Source organism: Dromaius novaehollandiae, chromosome 5 (genome assembly GCF_036370855.1).
Source record: "Dromaius novaehollandiae isolate bDroNov1 chromosome 5, bDroNov1.hap1, whole genome shotgun sequence".
Taxonomy (NCBI): Eukaryota; Metazoa; Chordata; class Aves; order Casuariiformes; family Dromaiidae; genus Dromaius; species Dromaius novaehollandiae.
In genome coordinates this window covers 62,216,167-62,240,653 of record NC_088102.1, presented here as the reverse complement: position 1 = coordinate 62,240,653, position 24,487 = coordinate 62,216,167, and the positions used below count along the sequence as shown (strand labels likewise).

Sequence of the window (24,487 nt, the reverse complement as noted above, 5' to 3'; positions counted from 1 at the left end):
AAAAAAAGGACAACATATGAATCAAATCCAGAACTGCAGAGAAAGGAGGGTAAAACCAGAACAGGTGAGATCCAAGTGAAGTCTGTTGAGGAGCTGGCCACAAAAGGTGTGTTCTAGCTAAAATATCTTAAGATCTACTGAAAAAGATATAATATCTCAGGATAGAAGAATGCACCCATGACAAGTAAATAACTCACTTTCTACAGGTAAATTATACTTACTGTATTCTGCTAGTGCTGTGGAAATGACATAACCCTTTGATGTGAAGCAGTATGTTTTCAAGCTTCCTTGGTTCAAAAGAGCAGTGTTGGTAGCAAATCTCAGCATGTCTGCTGGGCTTCTAAAAACTTCATCTGTGCTAGAAAAGAGTGCCTCTGAAAACAGGATACCTGCACCCTCAGCACTGTACCACATCAGGGGAAGCACTCTGCTGCTCTGCAACTACAGCAATCAGGTGGGACTGCCCTGAGGCTGGCTAACGATGCAGCCGCCGTTTTTAATAGAGTGAGTCCAGCCATGCCCTTTGAGTGACTGCCTCGCTAAATGAACAGAACGAGCGGTGTCAGTGAACAGCTGAGGAGATAGTTATTTAGGCCACAGTCTGACCTAACGTTTCGGTGTCATGAGAACCAGAAAGCAGTCTGGACTTTGTAAAAGGTTTGATCCACTTCAAATAAAAACAGTGTGACTATTAGAGCTAGTTTGTGAAGTAGACTTGGCTGCTGTGTGAGCATACAACAAAAAGAAAAGGAAAGGACAACTTCCTGCTTCAAGTGAAATTCTTACTGCATTCAGTCAGAAAAGTACAGAAAATTGTGACCTTCTTAAACTTGCTGCATTTTGCAAGGTGAAAAACACAAACTAGAAGATTAGTATTCCAAAAAGGTGCCTGATCATACACACAAATACATTCTTCGGTGAGAATGAGAGTGATGTATTACCCTTTTAATATTACATGATGTCAAAAAGCTCTTAATTAGTTTATTGTAAATAAGATCTTTCCAAGTTTTTAGGTACCTGCAAAGAAAGAATTTGGCTTTTTAATAAAATTACTTCACCCTTAAATGAAATCAAGGCTGTAACAACTGTAAGAGGAATTACGATTACTGTGGAGAAAGGAAGAGATCTGAGCAGTTGGTGTCTCCTCAGACTGATGTTCTCAGCAGAATTACTCGAATAATACGTAACCCAGAATGTACATATATTGAAGGAAATTGTTCCTAACCAACTAAGAGCGGGTACATTTTGCTCACATAATGCACCGCAATGCCAGTCTACCAATAAGATCTGTCTTCAGAGAATGGCATTGTCTTTGGAACAGAAAATCACATTGTATTTTATATATATGTATAATAAACCTAAGCTTAACAGTAGCTCATCCTTTTGAAAATGAAGATTAACTAACTTGTAAAGGCCATTATTCTAACACCTGTTTTATTTAAAGAACTTAATCAACACACCAGAAATTCAGTAGCGAGAACCATAGCAATTCCATTGCACTTAAAAATACATCTCCCATTTGTCAAGCTTAAAATAAGTTCTGCTTAAAAATAAGCAATTGACAGCAACCTAAAATAGCAGGAACAAATTCCAGACTGAAGCACTTGTTCCGTAATGCCTAGAGCAAATTTATAAGCAATTTCCTAGAATATTCTCATAGTGTAAAGCACACAGTTATCAGGAATCCCTATTACAGATTCTGGCCTCATTTTTCCCCTTAAATGTTTGTGACAAAACTAAAGAAAGTAAATGCAAGTAAAACACAGGAAAATGGATTTGTGAAAGCAAACTGCCTACCTGGCATGGTGCCTGTTAGTAGAGAACAAATAAATTACATACATTTTTAGACAATTCTATAATTTGCACTCTGACAAAAATACTATCAGTGGATGTCCTCTTACAGGTTAGGAGTTCACACTGCTGTTAGATTTTCTTCAGTGTTAAAGGAAAGCTAAAGCTTTCTGATTAAAGGGTCCAGGAAAGTAAAAAGACAAACAGTTCAGGATATATTTGTCCGTCCCTATAAATTCTGCTCATTTTGGCACAAGTAATAGTTGTTTACTCTGAAGTCGTTCAGAGCTGATGGATATCCTATGATTTCTTTTTGGTTCTGAGTGCGACAGCAGGCTTCTGTACGTTTTTATTTCCCAGTCCCTGGGTTGAAGGCCCTATGGACTTGTCCAATTCTCCCCTCTTCTCTTGGCACTCCAGATTCCACTTTGAAATTGATACTGGAGATGTTGATCTACCCGCAGGGGACTGTAATTTAAAACAACAAAATTAAAGACTACATCTTTTTATACTCACTAGAAAGGTGGGAACAACACAAATATGAACAAAGTAGTGCAACAGAGAACAATAATAAAATACTATGCCAGTTTTACTCCACTGTAGTATATATCATAAAAAAATGTAAATATAAGATCATAAAGGAATAAAAGAACTGTATTATAAAAGATATTTTTAATCTCTCTTTATGGTACACAGAGAGAGGCTTCTTACCTTTAAATTTTAAATCCCATCTTTAAGAGAGGAACTTTCTTGTTTTAACAACTGTATACGACTATATCTCTGATTTTAATCTTCATTAGCTAGGCTACTGAATCAAGATCACAGTTATTAATTCATCACAATATTCAAATACAATTTTAAATTGTATCTTCATTTTTGGTAAGTATGAGGTTGTTCCTTGGTATCTATTTCTCTGGTCTGTTTTGTGTCTATAAATGTAAAAATTTTTGTCTGTTAAAACTCAGCCTATATATGAGCCTACCAATGGTCTTAATTGGACCAAGATTTATTTTCTGGTTTACAAGTTACTCATCTTGCTGTAAGATTTATTACTTTGGAAAACCAGACAAAGCTACCAAAACAGCTGAATATTCCTCGGTACATATCTTTAATTGATAAGAATTGGTGATTTTAGTAGAATAATAATGATTTATACCTACTGAGGAGCTAAGCCTTTTTATTTCTTCAGTATAATGACAATTTCTTGACTTGCAAAAATACCACTCTCTAAATTGCTACTTGTAATACAAGGAGTAAGTACTAACAGATTAAGTAGTCCCATATTTTTAAAGCTTAAAAACATGCTCCTAAATCTACAGGTGGAAACCCAAATATCTAGGCCCCTGTCACCTCCAAGGCAATAGCAGGTCCTCAACATTCTGTTTCCTGCCTGAACATTAAACACTATTTTACAAGGAAAATATGACAAATAGTCTTTAATTATACATTACGTTATCTCTTAATTAAAAAAAAATTCTTTCAATAGAAAGTGTTAGCAAGGGCACTTGAGAAACTACTCACAGCACTGGAAGTCTTGAGGGTCATAGTCTTCTTTCTAAGCGTTCCATTTGGTAAAACAGGTACGCTACTTTTTTTCTTGCTGATCTGTGAAACAAGACTGAAGGGGCTGAAGCAATAAGCTGATATACTTTGGGTCTTAAAAAGGCCCTAGAGGACTTGCATCAATGAAGTAAGTGTGAACATGGATCTATTTGTGGGAAAGGAAAAGTCCAGTAAGTGACAACATCTGTATGTTCATCATCAGTAAAATTCTTACACAGCTAAGCTCCTGGAAATGTGCTAAGCACACTCTTTCCCTTGGGCAAAATATATTCCTTCTCCATTGCAGAACACAGAGAAACAAGCTTCATAAGGAAAAAGGAAGAAAAAAGGTAAAGCATTTAGAGGAAAATAATCCAAAGCAGGTCTATATGATCCTCAATTCAGAATTGGCAGTTACAGTTACAACACAGGCAAAGTGATCTTGAGCTCTGACTGTTCTCTGGAATCGCTGGCTGGACAAGCAGCAGTAGCCAAAAAGCCAACAAAATGCTCAACATTGTTGAGATCGGTATTGAGAACAAGACAATACATACCATTTTGGTAATATAAAAAACCTTGATGCATCTGTATCTTTAGCGCTGCGTGCAGTTCTGGTCTCCACATCTCAAGAAGGACACAGTGGAGTCAGAAGAGGTATAGAGAACGGCAGTTATCGAACTGATGGAGCACCAATATATGAGGAGAGGTTAAAAGGCTGGAACTCTTCCACTTGGCAAGAAGGTGACTGAGGAGGGATATGACTGAGATTTTGCTTAATTATGAATGTGAACTGTTCACCAAATCCTGTACTTCCCAAACGAAGGCATATTTGATGAAACTAATAGAAGATCAGTTTAAAACACGAAAAAAAAGTATTTCTTTATGAAGAAAGCAGTGCATTTCTGGATCTCGCAGACATGGGCAGCTATAGAGGCAGATGGTATCAGCATATTCAAAAAGGAACTAGACATATTCATTGATGACAGGTCCAAAATGAATTCTAAAAGGATTAGGTACCTTCTAACAACACTATGAACAATTCTGGATGCCAGGTTACTACCCAGGAGGAAACAGCTGGGCTTGCACATTCTCCCTAAACAGCATTTGCTGTTGTCACTGTCAGAGACAGAGCACTAAGCTAGATGATCTGACCCTGTAAGCAGTTTTGTACATTCTTGGGTTTTGTCTGTTTTGCTTAGACAAAAAAAGAGACCAACGTTTGGGAAGATCAGTTCTTCACAACGCCTCTATGACTTCCTATGAAATTTATTTGGAAGGAAATAGTGCTCTTAGGGAGGCATCCTATGTTAAAAGTCCTGCCTTTTATCTTGTGTGAGAAAGAAGGAAGAGAGGAGAAAGATAAGCAAACTCCAATAAAAGAACACCCTAAAACACAAGCATTGCCATAATCTACTTGTATGTATGTGGTCCATGCGGCGGAATTCGAAACACAGCTTCTGGCCTCTATCTGTGGAATGAGCACCAGGGTTCCCTGAAGGACACCCAGAATAGTCCTCACTGAGAAAGGCAGTGCCTGCAGACAGCATGTTCAGAAGGAAGAGGAAACTAAAGTCCCCTGCAACTCGTATCCCGTGTCTAGGCTAGCACAGAAAAGAGCACTAGTATCACCACCTCTACCTCCTCAGGGCCCATCTCTAAGAAAAAGTAGCTTTCAACATGTTTTAAACAAATCTTATTCTATTGCAGTCTGGAAACACTCCCTGACCTAGCCCTTCAAAGGGACCTCGGTAGAAAAACATCCCCCTACCAAAGTTAGACATTTCTGGGCATGCCCAGCACGCAAAATCTTGTTGCCCAAGGATCATGAAAGTGAAGAAAGCAGTTTTGGTACCTCCGGTTAGAATGGCCATGTATCAGAATTTCCAGAACTGTGATTTTGATTCTGGCATCTACAGTGTACTTGTCTTTTTTTTTTCTTTTTATTTTCATATATTCCCCTCACTTCTAATCCACATAATAATATTCAGCTATAAAAGATATGTACTATTACTTCATATCAGAAGCTCATTCTTTGCTAAGCAGACCCTTTTTGAAAGCAGAACCCATCCAATATTAACAATGATGCCTTCAGCTTGTGGCGTAGCTTGCTGCCTTGTGACTGATCAATCTGAGAGCCTTAGAGGTCACAGCTAATGCAGAATCCTTAGTATTTTCATTATTGTTTTTCTTTGCTTCAGCTGAAGGATTGTGAGAGGCACTATGAAAGAAAATTCAGTATCTTGGGCAATTGCCTAAAGAAATCAAATGACTATCCCAAATATTAAACTTTGGACTTTGTTATTAATAGTGGCTTATACATTTGTTGCTTGTGAACCATCATTTTCTTTTTTTTTCTCCTCCCCCCCATTAGCATCCCAAGATGGCTACTTCTATTACTCAGAGGTAATACATATGGGCTGTCTATAAAAGATTCCTCTTTGTTGCCCCTGAATATTGCTATCTGACTTTTTTCTGTTACATTCCTACAAACACTCACCTACGCCTGAAGAGAATGAAGAAGTCTCTGTGTTAGGAACTTCTGGGTCAGTATGGTTTCACGAAGTACATAGCACTTAAATGATACCGTACAGTGGAGACTTCACCTCATATCTTCATATTTATTTCTATTCTTATACTACATATAAATGTTTCACCAGACACCAGCAGTTGTCCCTTGCACCAAGTCCTGCCCAACATTTCCTAATTCACTCTTAATTCTACTTACCACTTACTTTGCCTTGTATTTTTAAAATACTGCATTCAGCCTCACCTGTTTCACTGCTGTGGAGGATTTATTGACCCCATTCTGTGTGTCAGCTTCTGCACCGAGTTTTATGTTACCATTGTTCCTGGTAGGGCTTTCTTGTGCTTCACTGATTTCATTCTGTTGGCATGCAGTAGCTGGGTTATTTGATTCTTCTTCTACACTGCATACTTCGCCAATGTCCAGATTATTATTCCATTCCTTCATCAACTCCAAGACGTTACATGGTCTCTGGACAGCATGTGTGTCACCCTAGGCGTAAGAACAGATTTTATTAATATTTGACTCTACCGAATCTAGGGCATATTATTAAAAACGTAAAATCAGTGTAGTGGCCCCACTTGTTATAAGCCATGCACTTTAATCCACACTCAGAAACAAAAAATCTTTTCCAAATGCTGATCATCTCTTACGCAGTCCTAACATCCTATTTCTTTCCTAAAGTCAGGAGGAAAGATCTTTCCCCTACAACTCCTTCAACTACAGATCCCAAAAATTTGCAAAGGAATTTTGAGCACAAATTCTTCCTAGCTTTTTCCATAACAACCACAATAACAACAAAACCAAAGAGCCAGAGCATAGCTCTGGGATTTTTCCACTGCCCATGTTTCTGTATCCATCAGTATTTCTTTATGCTATAGGGTGTGCAAACATCGTCTAGACTACATTCCCATTTTACTTAGCCTGATCTGGAATGGGCAGTGAACCAATCCATGGGTTCAGAAGAAAAAAATTCACACAGGCAACACTTTTTGTTAGACTTGGGCTCCTGTCCTCTCCGCTCACACGATATGATTTGAAATAATTTCTGTTTGACTCCTTTGGTCATTCAGTAAAGCTGGCAATTATGTATCTGAGAGTTTGGAGAGAAATGAAAGTGCATAGTCCACGCAAAGTTTGTTCTCAACGCTAGAGATGGCCTGTTAATTATTTTTAAGGCATAATAATTTGCATTAATGCCACCAATCTTCCAAGGATCTCAGAGCATTTCACTAACAGTAAGGATAGTTTTCTAACTACACAGTTACTAGATAGTTTGTTATCTGCACTGTACAGACTGGTAAATTGCATCATAGAAAACAGAATTAATATGTCCTTTTCTGAGGTTATACAGTGGATCCAACAGAGGAAGCAGGTCAGCAATAGAGGACATTTTTTCAGAGCTCCTTCTCCCATCTTATTACTAGCCTGACAATTCTTACCTCAAACCTAGGTTTTGTTTTCTTTTACCTAAGGAATAGTACTTACAAAATAATTCCTTTGTTTAAATAGATGGCTATGTATATATATGTACCAAATGATCAAGGAAGAAACATTCACATCCGTTAGAAATGTAGCATTTGATTTTAAAAAACAAACATCTTTTGCAGATGCAAATTTACATTTGCAATTATGCTAACTGTGGGCAAAACTGATGACACAGATTTTAACTACCTCTTTTGCAAGAACAATTATGTAGTTGAACATGTAGAGTGCAGTGAATTGTTCCCACAAAATCAGAGGCTGAGTTTAGGCCTTTTTAAAAGATCTAGGCCTTACAGGGCGCCAGATAATTGTACACCACATAAAGAGAAGAGGGAGTTTATTTCCTGACAGTTTTTAAGAAAACAGAACCATTTAAGTTAATTATCTGCATTGGCTCATTTGAACACCTGTTGAGTTTAATTCACTAGCATCTGATGCCAACTGCGGGTAAAAGGATAGCGGTTTACTAACTGACAGACTCTATTGTTTCAGTTTCTTTTGTTTCCATGTCAGCTTTTTTCTGTTCAATTTTTAGGAAGCAAATTTTAGCAGGATTCAAGAAAGAAATGCAGAGATGTCCAACCATTTCTGGAAAAGACTGTGAAGTATTTTCTCCTTGAACACATCTAATATTCCCAGAAATACAGACAGTTTCAGTTTGATAAGCACCACCATTCTGCTATTCTTAGTGGCACATCCACCAACTGAAAGATACCACAGACAACAGGCTGAAGTGATCATTTTCAAGAGCTGTTCAGAGCATTAGTTCAGAGTATTTTAGGTGTTACAGGAAGGGCCAAAAGTTGGCTAACGGTATTAGGGAAAAAAAGATTTTAGGTAACACAGGTAAACCAAGAGCATGCAACAAAATTGTTAAATTCTTGACTCACTGTGTGACATTATAATCAAATAAACATGCTACTGAAATAATTAAAATATTGTAAAGGTAAATAGAAGAGCCTTCAAATTAGGTATGGTATACAGGAAACAGAAGAACAAGGTATCTGAAAAAATACTCAAAAGTGCTACTGATGTCATGAGGAAAGCTGGCAGAGGCAGAGAAAAGTCTTGACACATACAGAAAGGTCCCAGATTTGAAAAACAAAAACAATGTAACTACAGACAGGGCAAAATGGAGCAACTGTCTTGCCTGTTTTCTTGATTTTTCCTATTTGGAACAAAGCTAAAGACAAATGCTCTTAATTTAGTTTAGAGTACAACTGTCAATTTAGAAAAGGTGATTCTGATCCACAGAAATGGAAAATCAACCAACAAGTCATTATAGATTATAAAAACAAAAGGGAACTTGTGTTTTAGAAAAATATTGCGGAGTGCATCATAATTGCTTTTTATTTTATTGAGATATGAAAGCAGAATGTGTTATTTTACTGGAAGCAAAAGTGTTGAAGTTGTTTCAAGATCCATATTTTGTACAGAGCTAAGGTGTATGTGAGAGATTAAATCCCCTTGTGTTCTTAATATTTTAGTCCTTATCATTCTTTTCAAATGCATGCTGTACAGAATCATAGAAAACACTGCAGCAGTGATCTTCTCGTATGTCATCCAACCCGTTTGTCATCGCTTCAGTCAAGGGCAAAAAAAAGCAATGCTGTGCTCCCATCCAGTTTCTGCCTTTGCTTCCAGACAAAGTTTTACTGTATACTGAGCCTGGGTCTCCTGCATCTTCATTAAATACTCTGACCACCAGGCTACCACGCAAAAGGATCACATCTCTGCCAGCTGTTAAAAGAAAGCCGTGATTTTCATTACATTCCGTACAGAAACTCATCGGTTGTGTTCTACAGGCAGAGGGATCAAATCAGTGACTGCGGTGTGATTTTCTGAAGGTCTGGGGTTTCTAAATCCTAATCAGGCTTCGCTGCAGTTCGGCTCTGAGCTGCCCAGCACCGCCTGGGGAGGGAGCTCTAGGTGCACAAAAAGATGCACCTCCAGACAGTTAAGAAAATTTAAAATGAGAGGTTTCCTTGTTACAGGGAGAGTCCTAAGAAGATTTCTTTTCAGAATCACTAGGAATCCTTAGGCACCTAAGTTCTTCATTAGACCAAATTTTTAAAATCCTTGCATAACTTTGGAAACATACTTAAATAATTTGCAAAACAGGAATATACATATATGCTTTCTGCTGAACTGGGGTTATACGTCAGAACACAAAGGATTTGGTCTTTTGGTGTTTTGTTTGCTTGCAAATGTCCATCTATGCGCAAAGAAATAAGAAATCTCACTGTATGCATAAACATTATATTCAGGATCTCGCTTTTACTCTCCAGTCAAGCAGACTCATAGACTTGTAAATTTCACCAAAAATCACAGCAATAAGCAAAACATTCTACATCAGAGTTCACCTTCGACAAGCTCAAAAGCTATTCCAAGAAGAAAATTAGTAGGAGAGGAAAAAAAAACAAACAAAACAACCTCGCTACCTGTGTGAAAACACCATCTTCTATTTATACCAGCCCCAAGAAAATATTACATTTTTATTGTGGGAAGTGAAGCAAAGGAGATAGAGTAGTCTTACACTTAAAATACATCATGATCCATACAACATGTAGTATTAGGTAGAAAAAATGGAATACAGCAGTTTTTAAAATATCTGATTGGAAATTATACTGTCAAACCAAAATACATGCATCCATATAAAATCATTGAAAAATGAGGTTTACCCTATGATTCATGAATATTATACTTAGTAAGTAAAACCACAGTTCTGCAGATCATGCAGAAACAACACCTAGTGGTACTATGATCTTTGTCTTTCTTAACGATATTCTGCTATCCTGTCATCTTTTTTGCTTTTACTTTTTTGCAGCTGTAAAAAGTTAAATGTGTCTGGAAAAGTTGTAACAGGTATAAAGCTCAGAATAATCAAAACTAGTAACAGAACTGCATTAATTAGTATTTCTGGTAAATAATTAATCATCAACTCTTTGCACAACCCACAGCCAAAACTGTATGTGGTCTCAAACTGACAACACATAAACCTCTAGAGGTAACCACTAACTAAAGTAGAGCTTGAGGTCATTTGTTTAGCTATAAGTACACTGTAATTTTTAAATGAGAATTTTTATTGTTGAAGTATAGTTCTGGAATAAGTTCTGCTGCATCTATGTTTGAAGTGTCAGTTTTAATTATACAGAGTGACTTGTGACTTTATAAATTTTTGGTACAGATGGTAGGGATTTCCTGGTGGGAGACTGTGGTGCCAAATGCATTAACTTCTATGCAAAAGCTCATGTGTCACTTGGCACCAAGGGGTTAATTTTTTTACACGCAGAATTCTCTACATGATAATGCACTTTCGTGTTCCCCATCTGGCTATTGTAAAATCACAAAGGCTATGAAGGCACAAGCGTGCAGCAGAAACTGGTGTCCTGATTTTCAGTGGTACGAAGTATCTGCAACTCCCACTGAAATAAGATGGGAGCCACAGGTGCTCGGTGGTTCTGAAAACCAGGCCACATTAAGGCATCTTAAGGGACAGTTGTCAGACAATTCTGCCCAGTGTCACTTCTCACTTAAAGTCCCTGTTTCTTCTCTCTGTACCCCTGTTAAAAATCTAAGTTTCTTACTAGAAATTGAAAAGTATTTAATTACCACTTCTAACATCACTATAAGTAATACATATGAAAACCATAAGCAATACAGTAGAAGGCAAGTAAGACAATTGGGAGCTTCAACTGAAACAAGCAGATGGAAGGTACAAAACAAGAACAGAGCCTCTCCATCACAGACGGCCTAACGAAGCTGTGGAATTCTTTGCCACAAGTTAATTTTTATATGAGTTTAAATATATTTGGACAAATCAGTGAAAGAAAAGTCAACTGAATTTTATTACCAACACTCCCCTTTGGTTCAGGAAACCCTGACCAACAAGTGACTGAAAGCTGGTATAATATTCCAGCACTGAACGCTTGTCTAAGCATCTAATCTTGGCCACTAATGAAGATGTGAGACAGACGAGAAAGACCTTTGATACCAACTTGTACAACCATTCCGATGTTCTTAGCTCCTTATACAAAACAAATAATTGATGTAAATGAAACAAAAAGTTTAATAAAAAAATTCAAGTCTCAGTACTGAACAGAGACATGAATGCATTTAATAATTAAAGTGCTAAACAAGCCCCTTTTGTATTTATGAAAACAGGCACGTTAGCTGAAACCACTTCTCAGGCAAGTTAGTGGAACTGCAGGAGGACACAAGGAAGCCATGGGCACGGCAGGTGTGCATGCGCAGCACTGAAACCCACCGAGCAAGTTCAGCCAAGTACCATCCACGAGCAGACTGGCTGCACAATGCGTTCACAGCAGGTTGGAGCTGCTGCTCACAGGGAGATGGCTGTCAAACTCTCCTTTCAAATTGGACACTCAGCAACCTATGCCTTAAAATGGCCCAGAGAGTCAACTAGCACTAGCACAGAGATATTCAGAAATGAAAATGTCTCCTTGCAATTCTGCGGCAAGAGGAAACATTGACTGGCCACATACAGGCAAGCCAGAAGTGGGAAGGAGATATCACTGTCTGAAGCACTGTCTGGTCCACAAAGTTCTCCCTGAAGGTATCACCTTTAAATAGTGCTAGGAGCAGAGCAGCTGGAGGAACAAATGGAGTCAGTGTATTTGCACAGCTCCTTTCTGAATGAATTCATTTCTGACCAAAGAACGCCTGCAGATGCTGTCCGTAACACCACACTTCGGAGGGGGGTCCCCAGTGCAAGGGAATTCTGTCAGCAGTCTACCATGGCAACATCTCAACATCTGTAAACATCCAAACTTGATGAACAATCTAAATTATTGCTCTGTGTTAAAACTAATGTTTAAAGGTGTTGCACATGTGAAAGTGCAAATGAAAGGCAACTAACATGGACTTGAGTTTGTAGATATTTTATAGTTAACTGGGCTACAGCCTACTTTTTCATTGAAGAAAAGCATAGTAAGTTAAAATCTACCATGCCTGAACTGTTGTATCATACGAAGAGGAGGAACGGCTTACTATGAATTACAGCAAGGTTTTGTTTTAGTTCTACATGTAGTTACGTTATCCTATGGAATTTACTCTCAAACTTCATGAATATATGTGGTGATACGTCATAAAATCACATGAATGGTAGTTTTCCATGCCTGCAGCTTAATGAAGCAAGGACAATAAGGTACCCACAGTATGGCAGGGCAGAGCTAGGATGAATATTGTCTCATTTTTCAGGCCTTTTTAGAGTTTTCATATTTGCTTGTGGCCTCTCTCTCTCCCATAAGGATGCATGGAAACTCTGAGAAAAAGCTTTTTGTTCAGCTACAGTCAATTAGCAGGAAAGAAGAAAGATGGGTATCCTAGTCCAGAATGGTTCTTTTGTAGATGAAGGTGTGAGCGAAAATCAGTGGTCCATTTTAAACAATACAGAGATTTTTCCTCCCACATACCAGAATATTTCCAAATGATTCACACACACTCTCTTTCTACACAGCATTGAACCCACCTACAGGAGAAATTAAGGTTTGTTATCATCACTGTTACCTTGGAGTAGCACACATATCCATTCCTGCTGTTTTAATCTCAAGAAACTGCAAAATAGGGCAACTGTTTCAAAAAACAGCTGAAAGTTCAATATTCTCACAGCACTGTGTTCTGCACCCCAGCCAGGAAGGCAGGAACTCACAGGTCCCCTTCTAGAACTACAATTCACTTGTCTTCAAAACAGCCAAACTTCCCCATAACTCAATCCTCTGTTTGTAAATTTGGAAAGAAAGAAAAGTTATTATAGTTACAGGAATGCTGTGAGAATTAATTAAACATGACCTGAACCCATATTTCCATATTAAGTTAAAACATGTGCAAAGTCAGGTGAAGCCCGTCTGGATAAGGGTTCAATGTCATGCAGTATTAAAGCTTTTTTTTAGTTATCGAGCTGATCAGAAGCCCATGCGATACAAACAAAGCATCCCAATGGATTTTGGGGCTCTGGATAAGGCCCCTACAGGTTGCTTGTTTTGTTTTGTTTTCTTTTTCACCCTACTGGATTGCACGGAAGCAATACAGCATCCTTACATACAAGGCCAGATAGGTAAGGGGTAGAGGACGAGATGAACAAATTTTAACTCCTCAAAACTCACTGTTATCCACTGGTTATCAAGTAATTCGTTAGCTGTGATTCGGTGAGCAGGATCTACTCTCAGTAGTAGTCTCAATACTTGTTTTGCTAGGGAAAAAAAAAAACACCCTTTGATACATCTCATTTCTGTTAAAAATAACAACTCAATATGCTTTCAACCGAGTGCTTTAATTCAGCAGAGAATATTTAACTTACAATGCTATGAAATTATTTGATGATATCATTTATGTGAATTTATTTCTTAGCATCAATTTCACTTTTCAGAAAAGGCACACTACTTAAAGGCAAAAAAAGAGATCAAAACTACATTTGTGGAACTCATTGCAATACTATCAGCATTTGTTTTGTGAGAGCGCTGTGTACTTACCAGCCTCACTAACTGTTTCCCAAACTGTATTTTTAAAGGACAGGTCTCCCTTTCTTATTAGTTCAAAAAGCTTTTCTTCTAAGCTTGCTACAAAAGGAGGCTCGCCACACAGTCTGTAAGAAAATTAGGGTCAGTGAATGGAAACCTACTATCTTTCACTGGTGAGGCAAAAACTATATATTATCGGATCACTGTGAAATCAAAAAGTTAGCATGACTGCCAAAGCTTTAGAAGAACTCCACAAAAGTGACTCAAGTTCTGAAAAATACGTCACTCAGAGAGATTTAAGGGAAAGAGGTTATGAGGTTAAAAGGTGATTTATCTTGGTCACTATGTATCCACGTAGGGAGAAGATAATTGATACTATATGGATTTTTAAACTAGGAGTCAAAGATGTAAAAAGATCCAAGTATGGAAAATAGAAGCTAGAAAAAAAAAGTGAAATTGAACTGAAAATACAGTATTTTGCTATTCTGTAACTCACTCATCCAAATCACTTGGTTAACTAAAAGCTAATCCATCGTCACATGTGCAGTATCTCTGTCACGAAAATTGTTTACTACGTACACCTCACACTTACTGTTTCTTTTGATTTGCTTTATGCCAAAATATTACTTTCCATTAAAAAAAGAAATCAACAATTCTATCCCAACAACCCATTACATTTCAGTAATGACTATCACTAATCTGTGCCCCCACTCTTTTTAGATTAGTGACCCTCCACTGAGTTTGTATCAATCAGAAGAACTGAAACAACAACAAGAAACAACATATTTCTCTCAATTTAAGCATTTAAATCCAAATCAGCTATCTTTCTAAAAAACACTTTTTGGATCCACTGCAGGTCACTGGCTCAATATAGGAATTACTCGAAATAAGACTGTAGAATAAAATTTACGTAAGAAGTCAAATTGGTCATACACGGTGGATGTTTGTGTCCTTAAGTTCAAATGTACTGCTGTACTGTTCAAAAAGTGATAAATTCAGTCCCAAGACCTTACAATCTAAGAAATATGTATTAGTGCAATTCTCAGTCTATAGTTAGGGAAGAAAAAAAAAACCCTTTTCTTCATTGGACAGTAGTAAATCAAAGCGAGTGTCATTCAAAGGAAAACAGAGATATATATAATATCCCATTACTATTACAAAAATGTGTTTTTCAGAAAGGAAATGTAAAGCAGAAAATAACTTGGGGGAAAAAATCATTTTTAACTTGTTGCTTTTTGTTATCATATCAAGCAACATCTCCTTTAGCTACACAGTGTGACTATTACCTTAACTGGTATAATCTAAAGTACCAGTAGAAATATAATTATAAAAAAGAAAATATACTGGAAATATCAGAAACATTCTAAGAGATACCCCAAGTGTCCATATTAAAGAATACATATATTTATAAAAATATGTTGATTGCATTATTGCATTGTATGTATTTCTTGTTATTTTGAGTAAAATACTTAAGCAAATATGGTGTCAGAATGTCTGTTAATTCAATTACTCTTTCTGTATCTTCTGCTTCCCTTGTGCCAATTATATTTATGTGGTAACAATAAAAAGGTAATATATATGAAACTAAATTAAATGCATTCTTAAGAAAATATTTGTGGTAACACCAAATTCAATGTTTCTACTTGCTTTGTATTTATTTTCTGTGACTATTACTGTTTACCAACAGAGGTATTAATAGAAACATAATCTATAAATGATTATTAGAGAATATTCTTTGAAAGTAAATATTGATCTGTGTTCTACTAATCACATCATGAATGAAAAAATGTATCATGTGATCTGTGTTTTCAATCAAAACAAATAAAGACAGATTAAATTTCTAAAAGATTTTACATCGAACTACTCATGCACAACTGACAGGCAAAAACTACACAGCAAATACTTTCAAGAAATGAATCCACCTATTTGTGGCCATTTAAAACAAAGAAGAGCCTAACTTCATCAAATAAATTATTTGCACCAAACTATGTTTTTAGCTCTACTCTCAAAACACAGAAGTAGCTACTGAAAATGTAGCTGTCACATCCTAGTGAAGGATGTCTGTCACTTTATATCAAAGAAAAGACAAAAATACTCTGGAATTTGTTTTACTGGACTTCAATTTTTAATTTTAAGTTAAAACATAAAAACTCATTTTCTAGCAGATTTCCCCCCAAACTTTTAATCTCAAAATTACTTTTAACAAAAACTACTTTCCACTTTCTTTATCCTCCAGTTTTCCTTCCCAGTGTCCCTCAGGACTTAAATCCACATGGAACTGAATTTAAAGAAATGAAAATGGGAAGAATGCATTCCTTTCAGTACACGGTCCTGTGCGTCTTGGCTGGTGACAAAGCCCATTGTTCTGCTATGCACAGACAGGACTGAATCCTCTCCAGCCTAAAGCAGTGACAGACAATGGATAACTTCAGCTAAAGATACCAAGTTAAGCAGGTGAAATGCATCACACAGAACCTGGCAAATCCATGAAGAAATTTTCGTCTTTAGAAAGCAGCAAAAGCTACTGTGTTTTCTTAATAGGTTTGTTATTACTGCAATGTAGGAAGTAATTTATCCGGCATCCGAGACTTTTCCAGTTACACCAAGGTTTTAGAGAAGTATTCCAGGGGCCAGAGTCTCTCAGCACACGCTGAAGGACTACTGCGAAACCCAGCAGTGTAGAGTGCACAGGAAAAAGCAGCTCCTCATCCTTTCCTAATAGACATCAGCATTTGGGCCATACTCTCAAGTGTGCCAGGCAGCAGGACTCTTGCTCATCTACTCTGTCAGTGTGCTGACATACCTTCATATTTTAATGGATTTTCTTTTTGTTGGCTACTGTTGTTTATGTTTCTATTAGTATGCGTTAAAATAGAAATGAAATGGAAAATATAAAGTACACCTCAATTTAAATTACATATAAAAATCTATCATGCTGGCATTGCCCCATTATGCAGAGGCAACCCTGTGCATTAACATTCATGAAAACAGAGTTCATGAGTCACCTCAGGGCTCCTGCTCCCCAGACAGGTAGAGAGGGAGCCTGTCGTGGCAACAACACCCTCGGTACCAAGACGGAACATGCCATCTGCACTGCAGAGAGCGCTCTGGCAGCTAGCAAATTGTTAGGGAGGCATTAACTGTAGCCTGGAAAGGTCAAAGTTGTGATGGTAGCAATAATGGCTGTAACAGCATCTTTAAGCCCATTAGAGGAGGACCAGAAGCTCAAGCTATTATTCAGGAAAGCAAGAAAAGTAATTTGCGAAAACAGAATTAAAATCAGAAGACAATCTTATGGCTTTTGTATTACTATTTTCAAATTAAGTAATAAAAAGCAGTGTGAATTGTATTCTATTAATTCATAGACAGTATTTTCGTTCTTGTGTAGTAGACGCAACAAGGGGTGAATTAATGGTACTTTGTTGTGACACTATTGTGATTACAAAATGCTAATTTAAAAAAATATTTATATTGCTAATTAAGGAAGAAGGTCAGAAGTTCTGAGCTCTGGCTGCAATCAACACAGTTCACTGCTCTGAATTTTACAAGTCCTGAGGAAATGTGCTGATTGCAGGCACTGCTCAGGATTCTTATTAGCCAATCAAACCATCCAATTTCAACTGCCCATTTTATAACATATTCTGTTGTACTATGTTGTGCAAATCCTGCTACCGTGATGCAAACATTAATATCATGAAGTACAACAATAAAACTCATTTCGTATCAGCATAAATTTTAGAAATACACAAAATAAAGGCAATAAAGCTATGAACACTTCATCATGCTGACACCTGAAGAAAAATGCACCAATTGTACAGAAAAGAACCTGAAGAACCAATATAGAGTGGGAGGGAAAAAAAATCACAGAAAGTCCCCAAAAGAGGAGGTTATGAAACTGCACGCCTGTGTCTGCATGCTTGTGTCCAAAGTCTTCAGCTATAAAAAGAAAAACCCTTACGCTGAACGCTTGGTTTGTGCAATCCATTTGAGAATTTGACCAATAATCTGTAAATCAATAACTTACTTCCCATACATACCTCCAGCCAACATATGCAAAAGAAAGGCCTAAACTCTCAGTCAAGTTTTAGAGTACTACACTACAATATTCTGTAATACAGTGTTATTTCAGGGTTATAAACAGTTCATAAATCACACACTCAATTTTTAACACTAAGTTGTATGTTTTACTTTCTTTTGAATAGAAATTTGTAATGTTTACATACAAGCAATTACAAGAGTACAGTCATTTGTTAAGGTTTGGCACACAGGTTTACTTTATATTTCAATGCCAAATTGTAAGTACTTGTATTATAAATGGGTCTGTACATTTTATATTAGTTTTACAAGCTACTTACAGCATGTACATAATGACACCTATGCTCCAAATGTCACACTGTTGGCTGTAGTCATGGGCACTGATAACTTCAGGGGCTGCCAACCAAGCAGAAAAAATAGTATTAATAATACAAAAAAAAACTTTTAAATGCTTAAACACGAACCATGAAGAATGTGCTGATGTGGTATAATTTATTCCCATATGTAAGGAGGAACCAACAGCAGATGTTTAAATGAATAATGTACAGACCTTAACAATTCATGCTGATGTGTCCTCAACTTTTATCATTTAGCTGTTAAGGGGGCGGTGACATTGTGACATTAGCTGTATGATTAAACTTGGTATTGTTTTTCCCCATCATAAGTTATTACAGCAGTATTCATAAAACGCTGTCCTGAAGGACTGCAAGATACCACATGAACTTCATTTTTTCCCCAGAAATAAGTGCAGCATGTAAGAATACCCATTTTTTGCAAGACACAAGAGCCTCTGTTTGCACTTATTAGCTAGAATACATCACACGATGAACAAAATCAATGACAAAATAGTCTAAAAAATATTCAAACTGATTTATATAAATATATCCTAGATTAAAAATTCACACATTATAATCTATTCGCTAATCGTTTTATATTGTTTCAGTCACATGTCAAAGATGCTGCTTTGGGGCCATCTTACCAATATTTTATCTCCTATATCATGGTAAATGTGGTCGTGAGGTCACAGCAAAGCCTGTGGTCTTCACTTCCAGAATCAAGGAAGATAACATGTTTTGCCCCAGGAAGAAACAGAAAACTAATTCCTTTTCATAAGAGAAGCACTAATGACATGAACTATTTTATTTGGTGTTTTCCCACCAACTCAACAAGTTTGGTTAGCTATCATCTCAGTTTTTAATATTTTATGTAGGTAACAAGTTTCAGGCATTTATTTATTAGGTCAAGCAACTAAAAAATATACTTAATGGTTTGATAACACCACAACTGCTAAATCAAGACTTTAAAGGAGATTTTTCTTATTAATAATGCCAAACTCACCAAGAACTACAAATACAAATATTACCTCATTTTTAATATATTATTTTGAGAACATTTTAAACTAGCAGTAACTGATGCTATTAACACCAGGGGTGAAATACTTATACTATGCAAAATAAAATTACTAAGCTAGGGAATGCCTATGGCTCAGTCTCCAGAAAAATATAATGAAAGGCCAAATTCTCAGCTGATCGAATTCCATTGATTTTACTGGAATTGCACTACCAAAACTTACACCTCACAATATGTCCATGTGTGTAATACATACATTTTTAAAGAGGGGTTGCAATTCCAGAAAGATACTGTATCAAGGAATGGATACAAAAAATAGCAAATCTATTAATAAACCAGGCTGGTTAAATCATGAATCTCCGTAGGCCTCAGACACAAGAAGGGAGCATGCAAGAGGTGGAAGTAAGAATAGAAGGAAAACATAAATACAGAGGGGCAAAATCTGAAAGGAAAAATATGGAGCAACTAGCAAGGCACATAACTAAGAATGAAATAATCTGTAAGTATAAAAGTAGTACAAAGGCAATGAATAAAGAGGCTGGTATTGTATTCAGCCGGGAAAGCTATTGATAGATGATGCTCAGAAGGCAAATGTATTTAATGTCTTCCTGCATCAATCTTAACCAAAATGTCAAGTGCAAGCAGGGCACAGCACAATCAATATCAATGACAAAGGGGCAAGACCTCAGCTTTTTACAGAGAAGCAAAAGGTTGGCAAGTACTTAGGCTGGAAATTTTAAAATCAACTGTAACTGCTGAAATTAATTCTAGAGTATTTTAAAAACTGACAAGACTTTTCAGAACTATTATTGGTTCAAGAACTTGTGGAAGACAGGAAAAACACTGGAAGACTGAAACAGGCAATCATGGTATCTATCTGTAGCAGGGTGGAAAAGCTGGCATCAAAGAATTACAGATACATCCTATTAGTTTTAATTCCGAAGAAAATACCTGAAATAATAAGCACCTAGAAGAAAACAAAGAGGTAAATAACAACCATTATGCACTTGTCAGGAAAAGATCTCCTTGTAGCACAGGTTGACAGGCTTCAGTGTTAGAAGAGGAACACTAAATATCATATGTCCTTATTTTAGGAAGGTTTTTGATACATTTCACATAACTTTTGTCATAATACTTTTTCTATGAAAATATCACAGGAACAATGCACATGTGGTTATAAAAACAGTTCTCAGAAAGCAGCTATTTCTTGCTCACAGTCAAAGTAGAAGGCTGTATCAAGAGATGTTTTGTAGGTGTCTCTCCTAGGCATGATACTATTATAATTGATGACCTAAACAATCCAAGAGAGAACATGCTTATTAAATCAGAAGACAACATCAAGCCAGGAATGACTGTAAGTGTATCGAAAGGCAAGCTCCGCAGGCAAATACATGCAGAACAGCTGGTGAGGCAGCAGTTCAAGGACTCCCGTGAATCACATGCTGAACATGAGTTAACAGTTTCAGCACAACCTGGTAATGCCTCTATGAGGCAGGGTGACAGTAAAACAGCCGCTCCGGTACAAAACCTCCCCATGTACATCTGCCTTTTCTGAGGAGGCGAAGGCAAACACTCCCTCCTCCTTCTTAGGTTAGAAGGGTTAGAAGTCTATCTAAATATGCCAGGTAAAATAACAGGCCAACAGCCTGATTCCCAGCACCCACATCTCATTCTCTTATGTGGATTCAGAGTCCTTAAATAGCCCAAATGCCTTTCATGTAGAGTCGTGAAATTGAAAAAAGACGACACGTACACAAGCATACATCTGCAATAGATACAAAATAATCCTTCCACTCAGCCCAGCACTGGTAAGGCCTTGAATAGATATTGCACTTAACTTTGGATACTCCATTTAAATAAAACGTACCAAATGGAGCATGGCCAGCCAATCAATAATAAAGATCAGAAATGCAGCACAGGACTAAGAAAATTCATGTTGTTCAACCTGAAGAACAAAAGACCAAGGGAGAAGCGTGATATCAGATTGATGAAAAAAGGAAGGTGGCTACCTGTTCTTCATATCCGTGACAGGTAGTGCAAGAAATAGTCTTAAAATACGAAGCGCAATTCCACCTTCTCCCTTACTCCCATGCATATGCTCCCACCACTTCCCTTAGGTCAGCTCTAACAATTATGTGAATGCAGGTGAGTTAACTGAAATCTCACAATGAAAAAAGTGATCAGATTGTGGCCTGTAAGTATCAGTTTAAGCTGACTGTCAAACTGAACATCCAGGGCAGACATGAGGAAAACCTTCTCACAGGATAATGAAGCACTGGAAGAGACTGTCTGGGAAGATTATCGGTTCTCCACTACTGGAGGTCTTAAAGCACGCTTAAAACAAACATTCATCAGAAATGACTTAAGTACAGGTGCTTCTTTCTTTGGACAGAGAAATAAATCAAAGGACTCAAAGGTCCCTTCCAGTGCTAAGATTCTGTGTTTCTGTCATGATTAGTAAATCGGAAAGTAATTTCATCCCCTGCAACCCCCTTACTTAAAGAACTATTTAATACTGCTACTATTTCATCAATCAAAATGTCAGAAGGACTAATGATCTTTCTTCAGAAAGGATTTTCCTTTTTGCTTCAGCCTGTTATAAGCAAGCTGTGAAATGCACTGCTACTATGTACCGTTGAGGAAAAGAACGCTGCAGAAGTCAAAAAGAAACGATACGCTGGATAATAACTGAGGTATAGTGTATCATGCAGTATAAATCAGAAAGGGGTAAAAACCCTTATAGCATGGAATGCAAAGCATTCACTGCCTGAACAGGCAAAAGGAATTTTGAGAAATGTGTCTTATGCACAGGTTATGTCTTAGTTACCTGCTTTCATGTTTTTTTCAACTTCCTTCTGAACATCAGATGATAGTCAGTGTCAGAGACTAGAGTAGACAGACTGCTCCAATGGAAATTTTCTAATAAGAACCATTTTAAAACAACCCAATTGTATAGACAGAAACACCTGAAAGCTTCTGCAGCACATCAGAAGTTAGAGGTACTTCCTATAACCAGCGGGAGACACTGTCATTCAGACAGCACTGCAGGCCTCAAAAACACCTGGCCAAGTAAACTGGAAAACGTGCAACAGAGCAACAGCTGACCTTGTAACAAAGGAATATGTAATTTGCATTGAACTTAAATTAGTGATAACATAAGGCAGACTGAGGCAGTTTGAAGACAACAACATGTAGAATGGAAAGGCGAAGTGAGGGTTGTCTGTGTGGTGGATATGACAAAGCTCAAGACAAAATAAGAAGAAATCAGTTCTGCATATAACCTAAGAGATTTTCATAGAGTACCTGATGGGTTAGGGGAGCAGAAAGAAAAAAAAAATAGTAGAAAACAAGTGCCTGACTTATCATCATCAATGAACCGCACAGCATCATCAAGCAATAGCATCAGGGCAAAAAAACAGTACGAACTCAGACTCCTCTATAGCAACGCAGAAGATCTGATCACATCTTGCTTAACTGTTGCTTTCCTTCTTTGTAGTAGACATAGAGTTCATTTCATGGAGCTTGTAGTTATTCATAACGAAGTCACTCCTTCCATGACACAGCATGTCACTCTATTTGCACTCTGAAGTGGTACAATAAGCTGGAACTGCTGTTTGTCCTCACTGTAGGGATTCCCTTGCTCATTTCCTTCAAGAACCAGATGGTGAGTGGAACGAGAGGATCCCCTGAGTTGGTTGTCCCATGTGGTGAGCAGCAGTGGCCCTCAGCAGGTGCACAACAGTTACATGTCTTTTCCCAAGCATAGCTGAGAAGTATGGAGTCACTCCATCTCCCTTGTGCAGAGGGGAGTTTGAGAAGTATTTACCTCACAATAAAAAATGGCTGTTTGAATGTCTGATCACCTCTGGCCACTGATGGCACATTTGCAAAAATCACATGCCCTTGAGTCCAGACTCTTTGGGCAGTAGCATCTACTGTCAGTTTTGTCTGGGCTTTGATCTCCATGAACCTCCAAGGAGGACATAAAGGATGGGACCATTTTGAATACTGTTCAGTTCCTTAAACAATGAAGAAGCAAGAACAGCAATAGAAAGAACGAACACATATAGACAAATACACCCAAAGTTCATTCAAAATAAATCACTGTTTCTTTTCTTCAAAGGCTCATTTATCTACACTCCAGTTTGCTGAACCAATGGATTTAAACAATAACGCCCACAACTATTAAAAGAAGCCTTACCAAAACAAGGGCTACTCATTATCCATCCCTGAGAAGTGATGTAAAGCATCGATGCAGTTGCTCTGTTTATCTGCCAGACATATATTCCTCAAAAGAAGTATGAAAGCTAATGAATAGCAGCAGAATGAAATACAATTACTTCCCAGGGAAGGTCATCCCATAACATGGTTTGATAGAGGTATCACCCAAACGGAAATTCTGGAGGGTTGAAATATATGCGGTTTCCACACCCATTCCACAAAAGCTACAAAGAGCTGAAGAGATGACATTTTTCTAAAGAGCTTGTAAGGCGCACAGCTTAGCTTCCTCTTCTCAGAGCAGAACTCAGGAACAGAATCCTAACTGAATTTCTCTCTCTGTTCTCTCTCTCTCTCCCCCATTCAGCTTCTTGTGTCTAGTGGGAGCCACCCCTTAGTGTCCTTGTTCATCAGAGATGACAATACTCATTGTCAAAAATCTGCAGTGAGATCCCCACCAGTCAGAGAGAGAGAGAGAGAGAGAGAGAGAGAGAGAGAGAGAGAGAGAAAATGAATGCACGTGAACAGTGTGTCAGGAATGCAGCAGCTGCATTACACTGGGAACAAAGCATTAATCTGTGGAATCACTGTTACATAGAAGCTGAGAACTTAGTATAATGGATCCATCAGAAACACACTACGAACAATCACATTTATATAATGCAAAATGCATACAAAACGTAAATCCTTATAACGATGCACAATTTATTCCACAACAGCTCCGTAAGAACTGATGAACCCGACTAAAAGGTTGTTATCAGTTATAGCTGCACCTCTCTCTCTGAAGCTTTGGACCTCAGAGATATCGTGTACATCTCCAGTTTTAAGCTAGTATGACAATTCCTGTGAAAAGAGAAGAGGAAGAGGAAGAGCTTAAAGATACTTATGACTTTGTGATCTGGAAAGACCTAGTGAGCTGTAGCACTTAAACGGTATGAAGCTCTGCACTTACCCATGTATATAGGAGTCCCACAAACAGACTGAAACACACTACCACCAGCCTTTTGCACAGCTAACCCAAAGTCAGTCACCTAGTAGAAAAAATAAAGTATTAAAACTAGCA

At 37.5% G+C, this 24,487-nt stretch overlaps 1 protein-coding gene across 7 annotated transcripts in view; it reads right to left on the bottom strand.

Annotated features, from left to right (window-relative positions):
- Positions 1 to 930: 930 nt before the first annotated feature.
- STK33 (serine/threonine kinase 33) overlaps positions 931 to 24,487 on the bottom strand; it is a 77,091-nt gene continuing 53,534 nt past the window's right edge. For 5 of the 7 annotated variants that reach the window (XM_064513056.1, XM_064513051.1, XM_064513052.1 and 2 more), the window contains 7 exons: positions 24,377 to 24,455; positions 18,177 to 18,252; positions 13,834 to 13,946; positions 13,468 to 13,553; positions 6,104 to 6,349; positions 3,313 to 3,396; positions 931 to 2,259 (listed from right to left, as the gene is read on the bottom strand). In XM_064513056.1, coding sequence (XP_064369126.1) covers positions 2,092 to 2,259; positions 3,313 to 3,396; positions 6,104 to 6,349; positions 13,468 to 13,553; positions 13,834 to 13,946; positions 18,177 to 18,252; positions 24,377 to 24,455 — 852 coding nt within the window. In that variant the 3' untranslated portion in view covers positions 931 to 2,091. Of the gene's footprint in view, positions 2,260 to 3,312; positions 3,500 to 6,103; positions 6,350 to 13,467; positions 13,554 to 13,833; positions 13,947 to 18,176; positions 18,253 to 24,376; positions 24,456 to 24,487 lie in introns of all 7 variants that reach the window. The other 2 variants (XR_010389499.1, XM_064513055.1) reach the window with 2 other exon arrangements.